This window comes from Carcharodon carcharias, chromosome 20, assembly GCF_017639515.1.
Source record: "Carcharodon carcharias isolate sCarCar2 chromosome 20, sCarCar2.pri, whole genome shotgun sequence".
Lineage (NCBI taxonomy): Eukaryota > Metazoa > Chordata > Chondrichthyes > Lamniformes > Lamnidae > Carcharodon > Carcharodon carcharias.
Window position 1 is genome coordinate 82815019 of NC_054486.1, and position 18470 is coordinate 82833488.

The 18470-nt window shown below is 41.1% G+C and overlaps 1 protein-coding gene across 4 annotated transcripts in view; it reads right to left on the minus strand.

Annotated features, from left to right (window-relative positions):
* The window catches only part of eml5 (EMAP like 5), a 192310-nt gene that overhangs the window by 136758 nt on the left and 37082 nt on the right, over nucleotides 1-18470 (minus strand). For all 4 annotated transcript variants that reach the window (XM_041214377.1, XM_041214374.1, XM_041214375.1 and 1 more), the window contains exons 4-6: nucleotides 18327-18395; nucleotides 13090-13275; nucleotides 10596-10731 (exon numbers count right to left, since the gene is read on the minus strand). In XM_041214377.1, coding sequence (XP_041070311.1) covers nucleotides 10596-10731; nucleotides 13090-13275; nucleotides 18327-18395 — 391 coding nt within the window. The remainder of the gene's footprint in view (nucleotides 1-10595; nucleotides 10732-13089; nucleotides 13276-18326; nucleotides 18396-18470) is intronic.

The following is an 18470-nucleotide window of genomic DNA, read 5'->3' on the forward strand; positions in this document are numbered from 1 at the left end:
TTTGTTTTAGCCATTAAGAAAATGCCCCAAAGCTTAAATCAGAAGTAAAATATTGATGTAATGAAATGTTGTATTTGTGCAGCATATCACCACTGACCCATTGCTTGCTTGCAGCTTCACTCAATTTTCAATTTCCAATTTTTATATTCCTCCCTCCTGAATAACTTTGCCTTCCTCCTTACTGAGGCCCTCAAGTTCAAGAACATCATCTCTTCTTTTATCCACTCACTATTTCAACTGCGTGCCCCCCTCCCCCCTCCACACACACACACAACTGAATGTCAGCTATTTGCAAATCCCTCCAGCCTAACTGGACAACATGAGGGGAGAGCCCAATGCAAGCTGGAGGAACAGCACCTCATCTTCCAATTAGGCACTTTGCAGCCTTCTGAACTCAACACTTTTCAGACCATGAACTCTGTCCTCCATTTTGTATTTTCTCCCCTAGTTCCAGTCTGTATACTGTTCTCATGTTTTGATTTCAGACAGCACTGACCTTTATTTTGCTTTTAACACCTTCTCTTGGCCAATGCTTTGTTCCTTTACTACTACCATTCCCACTCCCTTTGCTTTTGGCTCCATGACATTTTTGTAATTTAACCTCCCCGTCCTCTAAACTATCCTGACCCTCCCTTTTTGCTCCACCTGACCCTCCCCCCTTTTTCAACAGCATAAAACCAATTACATTTCTACCTCTCTTCAGTTCCAAAGAGGAGCTATATTGGATTTGAAATGTTAACTCTGTTTCTCTCACCACAGATGCTGCGCGACCCACTGAGTTTTCTCAGCACCTTTTTATTTCAGACCTCCAGCATCCGCAGTATTTTGCTTTTATTAACTCCAGAGGAGAAGTTTGTTCATATAGCACTGCTTCTAGCAGGCTGGCATTAGGGCAATTGGCACCAAGGACACTAGCTTCTTTCTCCATTGTTACGCCACGCAAATGAATTTCTCCCCCTCCATCTTTTACCTGTTTTCCCATGCATCCAACTCATTAACAGCCAGTCATTCTGTTTTGGCCCCTCTTCTCACCAGTTTTGCCCTGCATACTGCTCCCAATCTTGGTGCCATTTTTTCCGCGGAACTCCTCTCCATCAGCTCTTCCTGCTTCCAGTCCCTACCCCTGCTTTTGACACTACTGACACCATTCTGCTCCACAGGCTATTTCCCTTTCTGCCTTTTATTTTCCTGCTTACCATTTCCTAAAGCTACCTCCTCCCTTCCATTTTTACATATGGATAGGCATGATAGAAAGAAAAATCAGCTTTCATATTCCTATAACAACATAGTGACTTCAGTTAAAGAGTTTCATAAGCTTCCCTATTCAGCTGCTGACAGTCAAATAAATTGCTTTCTCCTGGTTGCCAATTAATTCATCTGATATTCCAACTTTCATTCATTCAATGACTGCTCAATCCCTCGAAATCTGTAGTGTGCAAATAGAAAACTTCATCACGTCAACACGATGCAATGCCAATGTTAAAAAGCAATTAAGTCAGGAGACCACCAAACTACTGACTGAAAATTTAATGCATAGTTGTGTCAGAAGAATAACTGAATTCATTACATCTTTTGCATTACATTCACAAGGTCCTTACAGATGAAGATGGCCAAGCAACTCAAATGATTCAAGGGTTTTCATCTCCACTAGACTGACCAAAAACCTTTTGCCAGTGTTGGTCATTCCCTGCATGAGAAAGAACCTTCTAATTTCAGCCCCTAAAATGACCATTAGTCTGAGCCTATCCCTTTGTCTTATTCCCAGTGTGTATTTTCAAGTGGTATTCCAGATTAACCTTTTCCATATGATTTACTATCTTATACAGACTAAAACTTTTGTCCTCTCGTGGAGATCTTTGTTGTCTAAGACTTGGTTATGCAATTTTTAGAAGGCTGCGCTGGCACAGCTGATTTTGTGCTGGATCTCCTTTTCAATGGTGACCTTTTGAGAAAGGTAGCTGCTGAGATATGGGGAGTGTTCAACGACTTCTAAAGTCTCCACATCAATAACAATAGTTGGAGATGTAGGTGCTTGTTTGAGGTAAATCTGAAGGAAGATTTTGGTCTTACTTATGTTGAGTGAGAGACCAACACTTTTGTGTGCAGAGTTGAAGAAGTTGAAGGTGGTCTGAATGTTGCTTGCCATGCGGGCCACAACTGTGCAGTTGTCAGCATATTGTAAGTTGCGGATATGCTGGAGGGTCACCAGTGAGACTTTGGTCACCTAACAAAGACATCTCTGGATGCTGGAGAATTTCCACCAATAGTGTCTCTGCATGAAACTCAAGTCAACTCTGCATGAAAGTCAAATGGGAAGACAGGCAAATAAACTCCAGCATCATTACTGAAGCCAATTCATCCGGCATCGCAACCATCACTCCCTTGGTCTGATCACTGCACTGCACAGCAAATCATTGGCTTCTGAAGCAGATCGTCTTTTTACAAATTAAGGATGGGACCCGATCTCAAGGAGGACAGAGAAAAGGTTCTAAGGACAGTGTGAAGACCTCACTGAAAGAGGAGTAAATTGACATTGGTGCGTGAGAGGAACTTGCTGTTAACTGCACCATGTGGTGGCACCTCATCCAATAAGCCACAACACATTCTGTGCGGAAAAGCGACAAAAGCAGGAGAGAGAGAACACTGGCTTGAAAATGCCCCCCTCCCCACCCACCCACCCCTCAGGGCAACTCTGGCCCTCTTTGCACAAAGACATGTGGCTCCAGGCTTGGCCTGCTGAATCACCAGGGTTGGCCTGCTGAGTCACCGGAGGATACACAAATCATGAAGCCTGGATAAAGTAATCCTCGTTTCAAGGGACCAATGGCAATGGTGGCAACTATCTTATATACCTCTGTATAATCAAATCTCTGATGCCTTGTTTCCAGTCTTTCCTCAGATTCCTAACTCTAGGAATATGACTCTTCTCAAATTACTCCTTAGTTTCTTGGCAAGCAGAACAGAACACAGTGCCCAATTTGTAGTCTAAGCAGAACACTTCCTCTGACTTGTAATCTACTGATTTGGCTTCAGAATGTAATATTTATTGGCTTTGTTAATCACTCCTCTGCATTGCTCACACATGTGAATGGTGCGATAGCTAAGACTCCTCAGTCTTGCTCAATTTCATCTTTTACTTATTTCAATATTATTCATGGAATAGGCGAATCATTTTTCTTTCCATGTGCAATACTTTTCAGTAGCTTGCGTTAAATTTCATTGGCCATTGTTTGGTCCCCTCCGATTGTTTGACATTTCTACTTCCTTCCATTCCACTGCCTCTCCAAGTTTAGTACCATCTGCAGTTTTAACCAATGAGCATTGAGTTTCCCAATCCAAGACATTGATTTAGTTTGAATTTCTGATTTTGGAGAACTCCATTAGCCCCACTAACCAATTGTTTTCAACCTTTCAGCCAATGTATTATCTTTATACCCAATCATCATAGCTTTGAATTATTTAGTAGCCTTTTATGTGGAACATTCTTCACATACCTCTTGGAAGCCTACGTAATGGCATTTTGAAGTTCACCATCTACTGCTCCACCAACCCTCAAAGAAATTAAGTCATCAGGCAGGGCTTCCCTGCCTAACCATTTTGATTGTTATATGGAATTAAACTTTTTCTAATAACCAATTCCATTATTTTACATGGAATTGAAGACTAATTGGTCTTTTTCCAGTGCCTGCCATGCTACCTTTTTTGAATAGAGGCACCACAACAGCCTGTTTTCAATCTATTGGGACTTCCCCAGTGTCTACTGATCATCTATTATGACGGTCAGAGTCTTGAAAGTTTCCTATCTGATCTCTCTCAACACTCTTGGACAAATATGATCTATCCTTATGGATTTATTTATTTTAAAGTCCTTTCAGTTTGCTCAGGGCCTCCAATTCATTTAAATCAATCCTGAGTGTTGTCTTGGCACTACCATTTTAGATGGGCACATTGAGTATTCACAAGGGAAGATATGAACAAAGGAAGTGATCAATCATTCAGGATAGTTACTATCCAGTGCTCACCTTCAATTTCAAGGCTATATGTATCTTAAAATATTCTTTCCTCTTTAACAGTCTCCTTGCTATTGTACTGAAGTAATTTTTTTAAACTCTTCTGTTTTTCCTCTGCAGCTATGCTTTTTCTAGGTCTCTTTTTGCCCTTCTGCTTAAACATCTCCTTGCAGGATTTGTTAAAGGTCATTTTTTTTCTGCATTTCATTTTAATGGTTTGTTGATCCACTTAGGATCACACTAATTTAGTCTCAATTTGCTGATCTTTGGTATTTATTTTTACAGCCTAATTAGATTTATTATTTTAAGGTGTTCCATTTTTCTTCTCCTTACATGTTGGTAAACATCCTCCTCCAACACATTCATTTTACAATGTTCTATTAGAACCATAGAAAAGTTACAGTGCAGAAAGAGGCCATTCAGTCCATTATGCCTGTGCCAGCCAAAAAGAGAAAAAAAGAATTTAGTCAATCATTTTAACCCCACTTTCCAGCACCTGTCCTGTAGCCTTGCAGGTTACAGCACTTCAGATGCAGATCCAGGTTATGAGTTGAGAATTTCAACCAACTTAGGCAGTGAATTCCAGCTGCCCACCACCCTCTGGGTGAAAAAAATTTTCATGTCCCCTCTAATCTTTCTACCAATCACCTTAAATCTATGCCCCCTGGTAATTGACCCCTCAGCTAGGGAAAACAAGTCTTTCCTGTCAACCCTATCTAGGCCCCTCATAATTTTGTACACATCAATTTGGTCACCCCTTAGACTCCTTTGTTCTAAGGAAAACAACCCTAGCCTATCCAATCTCTTCCCATAGCTACAATTTTCAAGCCTGGCAACATTCCTGTAAATCTCCAGAGCAGTTATGTCCTTCCTGTAAAGTGGTGACCAAAACTGTACACAAAATTCCAGCTGTGACTTACACAGTTCCATCATTACATTCCTGCTTTTGTATTCAATACCTTGCCCAATAAAGGAAAGCATTCCATATGTTTTCTTGACCACCTTATCCACCTGTCCTGCCACCTTCAAGGACCTGTGGAAATGCACTCCAAGGTCTCTCACTTCCTCAACCCCTCAATAACTTCCTGTTTATTGAATATTCCCTTGCTTTGTTTGCCCTCCCCAAATGCATTACCGCATACTTTTCCGGATTGAATTCCATTTGCCACTTCTCTGACCACTCAATCAAACCATTGATACCATTCTGGAGTCAACAGCTATCCTCTTCATTATCAACTACACAGCCAATTTTTGTGTCATCTGCAAATTTCCCAATCATACCTCTCACATTTAAGTCTAAATCATTAATATATACAACTAACAGCAAGGGCCCCAACACTAAGCCCTGTGGAACACCACTGGAAACCGTTTTCCATTCACAAAAACATCCATCGACCATTACCCTGTTTCCTGTCACTGAGTCAATTTTGGATCCAACCTGCCACCTTCCCCTGTATCCCACGAGATCTCACTTTCCTGACCAGTGTGTCATGTGGGACCTTGTCAAATGCCTTACTGAAATCATGTAGACAACATCCACTGCACTACCCTCATCAATCCTCCTTGTTACTTCCTCAAAAAATTCTATTAAGTTAGTAAGACACAACCTTCCCCTAACAAAACCATGCTGACTATCCCTGATCAATCCATGCCTTTCCCAGTGGCAGTTTATCCTGTGTCTCGGAATTGATTCCAATAATTTGCCCACCGAAGTCAGATTGACTGGCCTATAATTTTCTGGCCTACCCTTGCACCCTTTTTAAATAATGGTGCAACATTCGCAGACCTCCAATCCTCGGGGACTACAACTGTATCTAGAAAGGATTGGAAAATGATCCTCAGAGCATCTACTATTTCCTCCCTGGCTTCCTTCAACAGCCGAGGATATAATCCATCTAGCCCTGGTTATTTATCCACCTACAAGGATGCTAGTCCCTCCAGTACTTCCTCTCTCACTATGCTTATTGTATCTAATATTTCACACTCATCCTCTTTAATTAAAATGTCTGCATCATCCCTCTCCTTAGTGAAGAAAGAGACAAAGAACTCATTGAGAACCCTGCCCACATCTTCATGGTAACTTGTGGAATGATGCTGTACATCTCTAATAGGGCCTACCTTTTACCTAGTTACTCTCTTGCTCTTAATGGTACTGGTGAAACACCTTAGGATTTTCTTTGATTTTACCTGCCAATATTTTTTTTATATCCTCTCTTTGCTCTCTTAATTTCCATTTTTACTTCACCCCTGTACTTTCTATACTGCTCTAGGTTTTCTACAGTATTAAGTCTTTTGCGACTGTCATAAGCTTTCTTTTTCTGCTTTATCTAGGCCTGTATGCTTCTGGAAAACCAGGGGGCTCCATATTTGGCAGTACCACCCTTTTTCTTTGTGGGGAATGTCTATACTGTGCCTGTAGAATCTCACCTTTGAATGCCTCACACTGATTTGACAGTTTTTCCTTCTAATAGCTGTATCCAGTCCACTCTCACCAGCTCACCACTCAGCTTTATAAAATTTGTCTTCCCCCAATTTAGAACTTTTACTCCTATTCTATCTTTGCCCTTTTCCATAGTGATGCTAAATTTGGTCATCATCTCCAAAATGGTCCCCCACTGCTCCTCCATCCACTTGCCCAGCTTCATTTCCTAATACTAAATCTAGAATTGCACCCTCTCTTTGAGCTTGTTACTTGCTGGCTAAAAAAGTTCGCTTGAATGCAGTTCAAGGATTTTGCGCCCTCTCTGTTCTTCACACTGTTCGTATCCCAATTGATTTTAAGATAGTTGAAGTCCCCAATGACTATTGCCCTATTGTTTTTGCACTCAGGAATTTGCCTACATATCTGCTCTCCTAACTCCTTTCCACTATTTGGGGGTCTATAGCAGTGTGGATGACTTTTTTTGTAATTTCTGGGCTCACCCATATGGCCTCATTTAGTATAACATACCTCCTCATGGCTGTAATTGATCCTTTAACCAATAATGCTACACCCCTACCCTTTTTATCCCCCTCCCAATCTGGCCTAAAATCCTCTATATCCAGGGATGTTCAGCAGCCATTTTTGCTCCTCCTTCAGCCAAGTTCCCGTTGTAACGATGATATGATACTGCCATGTCTCTGTGCCCTCAGCTCATCGGCTTTATTCACAATGCTTCTTGCATTTACATATATACCTTTTAATACGGCCATATTCCTGTGCTGCACACTTTTTAAACCTCTGCTGCTTCTGTCTTTCAGAGTCACTCAATAAGTCTCCGTTTCCCGTTTCATGCTCTGAATTTTCCCTCAGGTTCCCATTATCTCAAAAATATTAAGAAATTATCAACCTTGGCCTTGCTCTTTAGGTTTAGATTTGCTGCTCCTGAAACATTACAACTTCCATTTATTATATGTTGTCTGGGTCGTTTACAAAAAACCAAAGATAAGCATCTGTTATGCCCAGAGTCGAGGTGCATTTACCCATTCTGACTCATTTATATGGGATTGATTGAAATTACCCATCAAAACAACTTTCATTTGCCAACACACATTTCATTTCCTATGGGAGTGAAGGGAACTGACCCCTACCTTGTGCTGACCTGGTAGGCTGTAGCATACAATTGTACAGGGCCTTGGTGAGACCACACCTGGAACATTGTGTGCAGTTTTGGTCTCCTTATCAGAGGAAGGATGTTCTTGCTATAGAGGGAATGCAGCGAAGGTTTACCCGACTGATTCCTGGGATGGTGGGACTGACATATGAGGAGAGATTGAGTCGGTTAGGATTATATTTGCTGGAGTTCAGAAGAATGAGGGGGATCTCGTAGAAACCTATAAATTCTAACAAGACTAGACAGGATAGATGGTGGGGGAGTCCAGAGCCAGGGGTCACAGTCTGAGGATATAGGGTAGACCATTTAGGACTGAGATGAGGAGAAATTTCTTCACTCAGAGAATGGTGAGCCTGTGGAATTCGTTACCACAGAAAGTAGTTGAGACCAAAACATTGTATGCTTTCAAGAAGGAGTTAGATATAGCTCTTGGGGCGAAAGAGATCAAAAGGTATGGGGAGAAAGCGGGAACAGGCTATTGAGTTGGATGATCAGCCATGATCATAATGAATGGCGGAGCAGGCTCGAAGGGCCGAATGGCCTACTCCTGCTCCTAGTTTCTGTATTTCTATGGTGTTAGCTTGGACTTTTTCACATTAAGGATTTGTGTCTAAAGTAGCCTCATGCTGGACTGCTTGGTGTGCATGTTTACATCTGTGTGTATATTTATGCATGTAATTTGTAAATACAACATTTAATGAAGTGACAACCAGGTCAACATGAAAATAACTAATTAAGATTGCTGAACCGACTGACCAAAATTAAATAATTGATTCCCTACAAGCCACAAATCAGCGGCAGATCAACTAATGCACAGCATGAATGCAACGTCACAAACTTACATCACTTTAAACCAGCTCCATGAAAAATAGTCCTGTTACAAAATAATTGCATAGCAGAAGTACAAAACAAAACATTCTGAAAGTTACCCAGTTTTTTTTTAAAAAACATATGATTAAGAAGTCTAGATGAAAGGTCAGGGAGGGACATATGCTGCAAGACAGCACCAAAGTTGAAAACAGTGCAACAGAAGTTAAGGGAAATCAGGAACTGCTGATGATTTGAGGCAGGACACATGGGTTTACTCTGTAGATAGTGTAAACCTATTGGGAATTTTGCACCGATCATTTCCACAACTGTAATTGGTTAACTACTTTCATAAAAGTACAATATAAAATATGGAGTAGGGCAATTCAACCCATTTTAACATCTCTAATCAAAGCCTCTACAATCCCATTGCAACATCCAATTGTTCAAATGATTCCAGGATCTTTGCCCCCCAACACTTAGCCCAGAGCTCCAATCTATAGGCCGCACTGTATCAAAATCTTTCTGATGAGTCCTAAATTTGCTTCTTACTAGTTTCAACCCATGTGCTCTTGCCTTATTCCCACAGTGGAATTTGTAGCAATATCCTGGATCTAACACTTCCATGGTGCTTATCAAAGTTCTAAAGGTCACCTCTTGGAGAAATTTTATATCTAAGGCTTTGGCAAAATCTTCAATGCAAACCTCAGCTCAAAGGAGAAGTGAGGTCTTTACAAGGTAACTTCTTGGCAAGCATTTTTAACATTTTTAATGAGTGAGTTACTTTAGAATTGTGCATTTTTTAAACATATTTAACTTACCCTATTACTTGCTGTGTACATTCACCAAGGTGAAGAAGGCAAATGGCAGAGAGAAAGAGATTGTACCTACACCAAATGGACTGCAGCGGTTCAAGAAGGCAGCTCACCACCACCTTCTCAAGGGCAACTAGAGATGGGCAATAAATGCTAGCCCAGCCAGTGAAGCCCACATCCCATGAATGAATTTTTAAAAATTGATTGCCTACTTTTCTGCTGGTTGCTCATTCGTTAAATGCACATTTTGTCACATATGGTTTGCTCCCACTATATTCAGTCAATTTATGTTTGGTTGGTAGCTTAACTGATTAATTATTTATTCAAAAATCATGCAAGAAAGGAGATGCAATTATATAGTGCCTATCATGTCATCAGAACATCCCAAGGCAATTCATAAACAATAAATTAGTCACTGTTTTAGGCAAACAAGACAGCCAACAAACAAGGTCAGTTAATGAGCTTTTCTGGTGATGGCTGAGGGATAGGTATTTGGGAGATCAACAGAATCTCAAGTAGAGCCATGGGATCTTTTCTTGTCCGCCAGGACAGGAATACATACAGAGCCTCAGTTTAACATCTCTTCTGAAAGATGCTACATTTCAGTAGATTATACACTGAAGCCCTGGAGTGAGGCTTGAACCCATAACCTTCTCACTCAAATGCAAGAGGGCCACCACTTAGCCAAGCTGACACTTGACTCCTACAGATGCACAATACATGGAGGCCAGACGCACCTGAAGACACACCTTCAGGCAGGAAGAATTAGGAAAGTGGTAACCTACAGAAACGTAGTAAAAAATATTTTATAAAAATAACTAGCTTCTACAGGCCCCACTTTGCACCAGCTCAAGAATGCCACTGATCAGACCACATATTTTCTCTTCCCTTACTAGCCTGCTTACTGCTCCTGACAGTAATTTAGGGAAAGGAGCTTAATTTTGCATTCCTGCAGCAAAAGACCACAGAATGCCTCATATTTCCCCTGCTCCAGACGGAGGCCATAGTTTTAAAGCGTAATTGAAGGATATTGGTGGGGTTAGGGAGGGAAAAGAGGGTGGGGTGAAATTCCCCATCCTCTATTTTCCCAAATTCAGGACCGTTTTTAGGGAATTACTTAACAGTAAATCCCAAGAAAATCACGATAGGATCTTTAGTCAAATATATTCATATTCCTAGACAAATATATTAACATTCATAGACTATAATACAAGTGAATGAAGGGCATTATACCAAATATTTTTAAAAGCCACCAATTGCTCTGCAAACCCAAGATATCCACACATACATTCCCACATTCAGCCTTATTAACGAATTTTGATGCTAAATGAAAGTTTATAGATAGAAAAAGCAATAGGTTATTCGCTTACCTCTGTATCCTTGATCAGTTTCCCTGAGATCAATCAAAGTGATGGGCTGGAAATTTAAATCCCACAAGCGAACACAACCATCTCGGCCTCCTGTGGCAAATCCCTCTTCACAGGCATTCATGCTGAAGATTCCTGACTGGATGAGTTTTTAAATAAAGCGTCACTTTGTTGTTACTTTAAGTTAACTTTTGTAACATGAAGTCTTTATGTGCTTTGCAAAACAGCCACATGTTGAAATATGCATCAAACAGATCAAACATTGCCCAACTGTGCATTTGTAATTACAAAGAACAACCACCATTTTTTTCTTTATTCTTTCATGGATGTGGGTATCACTGGCAAGGCCAGCATTTCTTGCCCATCCCTAATGGCCCTTGAACTAAGTGGATTGCCAGGCCATTTCAGAGGGCAGTCAAGAGTCAGCCACATTGCTGTGGGTCTAGAGTCACATGTAGGCCAGGCCAGGTAAGGACAGCTGATTTCCTTCCATAAAGGACCCTAGTAGTGAACCATATGGGTGTTTACCATTACTGAGACTAGCTTTCAATTCCAGATTTATCAACTGAATTTAACTTCCACCAGCTGCCATGGTGGGATTTGAACCCTTGACATTAGCCTGGGCCTCTGGAATATAAGTTCAGTGACATTTACCACTACACCACCATCTCCACTTGAATGTGTTGCTATTTGCAGGGCATTGAAATATGTACCAATTTTCATGAATTGTCTCTCCATGTCTTTAAACTGTTCTCTGAATTTGTCAAGGAAGCCATGGTCATGGGCCAAGGTGTCCGCATCTGCACCCTTGATCACACTAAACACACTAAGTGGTTAGCAAATTCTGCTACCTTTGGTCCATGGTGACAGATAAACTGTCTCTTGATGTAGAACTTAATACATGCATTGGGAAAGCATCTACCACCTTTGGCCAACTCACGAAATGCACGTGGAATAACATCAAGCTGACTCTTAGGACCAAGATGCTGGTTTATGAGGCTTGTATTCTCAGCACCTTGCTGTACAGCTGCGAAATATGGACGATCCACAGCTATCAAGAAGGGAAGCTCAATAACTTTCATCTTTGCTGTTTGCAGTGCATTCTGGGCATCTAATGAAAGGACAAAATCACAAATGTGGCAGTCCTCTCAAAGGCAAAGCAGCCAAGTACATTGGCACTCATTAAACAGAGGCGACCTCCCTGGCTCAGGTACATTCACAGGCTGGAAGATGGTCACATGCTCAAGGATTTTCTGTGTGGTAAGGTAGCTGGAGCCTGACAACTCGTAGGACACCCAAACCTTCAATTCAAGTGTGACATGGAGGCCCTAAACACAGATTCTCACTCCTGGGAGATACTAGCCGACAAGAGGAAAATGGAAATATCACCTGTGGGCTGGCATGTGTCACCATGGTGATCAGTGGCTACAGCAGCTTTGCCAACAGGTGCCAACACAGAAAACAGGAACCCACAACAACATCTGATAACCATTTCTGATGCAGTACTTGTGGTAACCTGCCTCTCACAGATCTTCAGCCATCAGCAAAAGCACACCATATGAAGCCACCCCATCTTCAATGGATTTGAGTTGCTGCATGTTTATCATCTTACGCAGATGGAAGGATGCCACCGCTGACTACATGGAACATATAATTAAGTATGGCACCAATAGTACACAAACGTAGTGCTTTTCATTTAGCTGTTTAAACTTTTTCAAAACTAGATCTAAGTGAATGCGTAAAAGTTTTTTTGTTTAAAACATGAGGCAGAAGGAAGCATGAGGAGGCTGGCCAGACTGGAAAGCACATGAACTTGTGAGAGAAACAGAGGGACAGAGAAAGAGAAAATTATTTTTGAAGTGTAGTTACTGTAGCTTTGTAGATAAGCACAGTAGCCAATATGCAGCAAGGCCCCACAAACATGAGTTAATTGAGCACAATCTGCTTTTGGTGGTGGTGTGGAGGAATGCATGTTTCTACTGCATTTGCCAGAGAGTGGAGTTAATAGAAATGACTGGAAAGGGAAAACTAAGTAGCCAGGAGACTGCGGACTATCAACCCAGTGAGCCAGCTGCAGCGTGTAAATACTTCAATACAGACATTTCTGGTTGTCTTTGGCATTTATTTTTAATCATACTTATTTTTTTCACCATCACTTCACCACTGATGACTAAATATGGGTCAAAATACAATAACACACTGGAAACTTCAGTAACCTCCATTTTCCCTTCACAGATACCAAAGAGCCTGCTGTGCATTATCAACACGCTCTCCTTCTTTTACTTAGTTGGTGAAAGTAGTAAACACAGGAGAACAAATGGTCATAATCTAACAAGTAAATGGCATTTGGTTGTTCAAAGCATTAGTCTGAATCCTCAGTCATACTGAAACCAAAGTTTTTCAGAAGACCTAAAATAAATGGCAAAAGAATTGACATATTTCAGCACTTCATATTTTTTCATTCAAAAGCCATATAATTCCAGTCATACATACATACCCCATGTGCACTGTGGACAGTCCGCACAAGATTAATCCCTTTCCATACATAAATGTCACCATTTAGTGCTCCTGAATAAGTAACCTCATCACGTGCACAGGCCAGGCACAAAATCGTCTGGAGCTCTCCAGTTTTGCCAAACACGCCCCGTTTGGCTGCTAAGGCATTCCCACATAAACTCCAAAACTGAAAAAGAAAATAAAAATCAACTTAGGTTTCTGTTACAAACACATGTACACAAAAGAAATGTAATTTTCATTTCAAAATGTATGACTGAATGCCTAAAGAGAAAGCAGACATTTTTTTTCATAACATACAGCTGTGCTAAACTTCATAACATGAAGGGCAAATTTGTTGGCAGACTATAGAATTTTCCTGGATTAAGAACAGAATTACAAGTTATAGTGTCAAACTACTTTCATTGTTGTCCAGGAGAATGGTCCACATTTAAAAAATGTATAAGCAATTAAAGTTATAATTATGACCATGTGCAGCGTCAACAATTGTATAATATAAAAATGGATGTGAGGCAGCATTGTAGCGAGAAGATGCTGCAGACCACTTAAAAAAAAGATGTCATCAGCATTAGAAGGGAAATCACTGCACATATTTGACTCATCAGCAATACCTTGCTATTTATATGCAACCTGCCCCAATATATCCCTCAAAAAAAGTAATGTGGCCTAGAGTCAACATGTCACCTACAATATTACGTAGAATCACAGCTGTCAACACTAAGATTCCTCATGTGTGTAACTGGGTGGCACAAGTACATACCAAGGAGATTCTCATCGATCTACCTCAGAGGTTACCACTTGTTAAAGGTGGGGGCCAAGGAGCTCATTTCCCACGTAATCTCTCTCACATAGCATCATTTAGAAGCAACTGGAAAGAGCCAGACTGCCTCTTCTCAAGTTTCAAAAAAGATTAATTTGTGTAGAAGATTACTTTCAGTACCTTCATATCTTTTTTTGGTTTAAACAGCTGAACATTAGTCAGGCCAGAGTGGTCTCCTAGATTAGCTTAAATCACCTAAGAGAGGGTCAGAGGAATTTTCTAGATATTTTCCCTCTAATTGGCCTGGATGTTTAATGATATTTGGGTGGGGTAGGAAGACCATATGGTGATGCACAAGGAATGGCAGTTGTGTGGAACAAGCTGCCCTTAATTTTGTCTTATTATAATTGTTAAAAAAAAGAATCAGTTCTAGCCTGTGTAAACTGGAGATTCTTCTGGCTTTGTAACCAGTGAGAAAAAACATCATGGCCAGCCCCAAGATCCTTCAATAGCCATTTATCTTGAGATATGTGGTTAGGAGGGGAACTTGCACCTGCTGCCCTCGTCCTTCAAGATGGTAGAGGTTGCAGGTTTGGAAGATGCTGTTGAAGGAGCCTAGGTGAGTTGCTGCAGTGCATCTTGCATATGGTACTGCTGTCACTGCACTGGAGGAAGTGAATGTTCAAGTTGGAGGGTGGGGTGTCAGTCAAGAAGGCTGCTTTGCCCTGGATGGTGTTGAGCTTCTTGAGTATTCTTGAGGCAATGGGAGCAGATAGTCACTGCTGTCAAAGCAAACAGTGTAGACCAGAGGACACGGGGCGGCACAATGACAGGAATGGTCAAGATGAGTGCATTAATCTCCACATACCATTAAAAAAAAATCATGGGATGCAAGCATCGCTGGCATGGTTAACGTTTGTTGCTTAACCCTAACTGCCCTCGAGAAGGTGGTGGTGAGCCGCCTTCTTGAACCGCTGCAGCCCATCTGATGTAGGTACACCCACAGTGCTGTTAGAAAGGGTTTTCCAGGTTTCCTGTTACAGCAAGAGTAAAGGAATGGTGATTATAGTTCAAAGTTCAGATGGTGTGACTTGCTAGGGAACTTGCAGGTGGTGTTCCCATGCATCTGCTGCCTTTATCTTTCTAAGCAATTGAAGTCATGGATTTAGAAGGTGAGGTCAAAGGAGGCTTGGCAAGTTGCTGAAGTGTATTTGGAGGTGGTACACACTGCTGCCACTGTGTGTTGGTGGTGGAGGGGGTGAATATTTAAGGTGGCGGATGGGGTGCCGATCAACTGGGCTGCTGTGTCCTGGATGGTGTCCAGCTTCTTGGAACATTGTTGGAGCCGCAATCACCACAGACTTAAAATGCGAGCTGGAAGGTGGCAAGGTCCCCACTTGCCATCCTCCCACTTGATTAAATATCCCTAGGCACCAAATTCACTATGGCACATGATTCTGCCCGCAGGGTCATGGTAGGATTTTGTTGCTCATAACAAATGCTGGCTTTGCCAGCGATATTCAGATCCCATGTATAAATTTTAAAAACATATGGCATGTGAAGTCAAATTCACTGATCTTAACTGCTCCTGTCACTCTTGTGCCATTCCATGTCCTCTGGTCTACACTGTTTGCATTGATAGCAGTGACTATTGCCTCAAGAACACTCAAGAAGCTCGACACCATCCAGGACAAAAGCAGCCAGCTTGATCGGTACTCCATCCTCCAACTCAAACATTCACTCCCTCCACCAATGACTCACGGTGGCAGCAGTGCGTACCATCTACAAGATGCGCTGCAGCAACTCACCAACAGCACCTTCTAAACCTGCGAACTCTACAACCTAGAAGGACAAGAGCAGCGAATGCATGGGAACACCACCACCTGCAAGTTCTCCTCCACGCTATACACCATCTTGACTTGGAGCTATATCACCATTCCTTCACTGTCGCTGGGTCGAAATCCTGAAACTCTCTGCCGAACAGCACTATGGATGTACTCATACCAGACAGACTGCAGGAGATTCAAGGTGGAGGCTCACCATCACCTTCTCCAGGGCAATTAGGGATGAGCAACAAATGCTGGCCTTGCCAGTGATGCCCACATCCCATGAAGCAATTAAAAACAAGTCTAGGTCTGAGTGTTGTCAAGGTTTTGCTGCATGCAGGCACAGACTGCTTCAGTATCTGAGGAGCAGCAAATGGTATTGAACACTGTGCAATCATTATCAGCAAACATCCCCTCTCCTGACCTAATAGACGGTAGGTGAATGATAAGCAGCCGAAGATGGTTGGGCCTAGCCTGAGGAGCTCTCAAGAACTCCTGCAGCGATGTCCTGGGATTGAGATGATTGACCTCCAACAGCCACCAACATCCACCTTTGTGTTAGGTATGACTCCAACCAGTAGAGAGTTTCCCCCTGATTTCCACTAACTCCAATTTTGCTAAGGTTCCTTGATGCCCCATTCAGTCCACTGCTGTCTTGATATCAATGGCAGTCACTCTCTTTTCATCTCTTAAATTCAAGAAGGTCTGAGAGTCCAGGAGCCTTGCCAGAACCCAAACTGAGCATCATTGAGCAGATTATTGGTAAATAAGTGCCACTTGACAGCATTGTCAACAACACCTTCATTACCTTGCTAATATTTGAGTGTAGATTGATGGGACTGTAATTGGCTGTATTGCTTTTCTCCTGCTTGTGTACAGAACATACCTGGGCAATTTTCCACATTGTTGGGTAGATGTCAGTGTCATAGTCGTACTGGAACAGCTTGACTAGGGACATGCATGGATTTAGAGTGCATATCTTCAGCAATACAGCCAGGACATTGTCAGGGTCCATAGCTTTTTATGTAACCAATGCCTTCAGCTGTTTCTTGATGTCACATTGAGTGAATCGAAGGGAAGTTCATGAAGCAGCCAAAGATGCTTTGGCCTAGCATAATGGTCTGAGGAATTTCTGCAGTGAAGTGCTGGGGCTGAGATGATTGACCTCTAACAATCACTATAACCAGTATGTTGTGTAGCCAGTATGTTCTTGGGGCGCATAGCTTTTGCTGCATCCAGTGAGCTCAGCCTTTTCTTGATATCACGTGAAGTGAATCAAATTGGCTGAAAACTGGCTTCTGTGATGGTGGAGATCTGAGGAGGCAGGCAGGCATGAATCATGAATGCAACCTTGCCCCTGGTCACAAACTCCCCAAATAAAACTTGCATTTTTATCTTTTTATTACTTTTTCCATTGATTTTTATGCAAAGAATGACAGAAAATTAAAAACGGTTGCTGAAGTAATTCATTTCGAGTATGTGCAGTTTCAAAAATGTACATCAGCACTATAGCAATTTTAAACCCAGATTCAGACAAACCAATAGAGTCCAAACAGAACATGGTCAAATCTGGGGATATGTTTTCAAACACATTTAATTATTGATAACGGGACCAAAATATCACCTTTATCATTACCCTTCACCTATATCTTTCTTTAAAGCTACTTTTTAGTAAATATCTTCCTCTATGGATGATGTCGGCTACAGAGGAGGCCTGTCTTCTTAAAAAAAATGGCTCCAGGGATTTCAACTGATTCAGGACTTTGGGTCTGACGTTTGGGACTGATGTGGAATTTCCAGACCTGAAAACAGCCTGCCAGATGTGCAGTAGTTCTAGCTGAAAGTAACTTTTCCCAGATCTCAATATACACCTGTTTCAAAGCCAGTAGCATGGCTTCCTGCAGCACCCCATCGATCTCAGGTTGACCTTACCGGAGACCAGATAATCTTCATGTTCGTAAATTTTTTTTTGTTGAAAGCGATTTTTTAAAACATTAAAAATTCAAGTATTGTTTTTCTATATGAATAAAGAGTGAAATTCTCTAAAGAAGGAGCTAGTTTATTTTTTGCTGTGTTGTGACAGTTTTTAAAATTTTGAGACTGGCCAGGATGGTTTATCTTTCAGATATTTCTTGGTATGATTATGATTCTTGATATCATAACTATTTTACTATATTAGTGCTTTATCATTGCTTGCTTCACCTAAGGCAGGATGACAGAGCTGTGTTAAATCCTTTTCACTAATAACCTTCATTCAATATTTTATAAACCTAGGTACATTTTGAAGTACAATAATAATAGTATCAGTTTTAATTCTCATCAATTTGATCTGAATTCAGTTCAAATCTCCATAAAAGAGAATCTTGAACACATTAAAATATTCCTCATAACTAATTTGACTTTAAGATTAGAATTGACAATTTAAATAAACCAAAATGATGTCAGTATTCAGCACGTAGGAAGGAACTTTAAGCAAAGTGCTCTCAGATTTCAGAAAAGAATATAATACATGTGCTTAACAAATCAGATTGTTACAAATTAAATAAGCAAGATGATTGATGTAAAACGTACATACATTTGGGAGGGGGTAGGAACGAACAAAAATACATTGATTCCTAATCCCTTTGTACATACCTTTATATGTTTTACACCACAGCTGATCATTTTGTTTGGCTGGTGCAAGTCCCAAGAAACATCAAATATCTGGAAGGTAAATAATATCAGCAAGAAAAAAATAAAATGATCAAATTTACTAAAATAAAAATCAATACCCAAAAC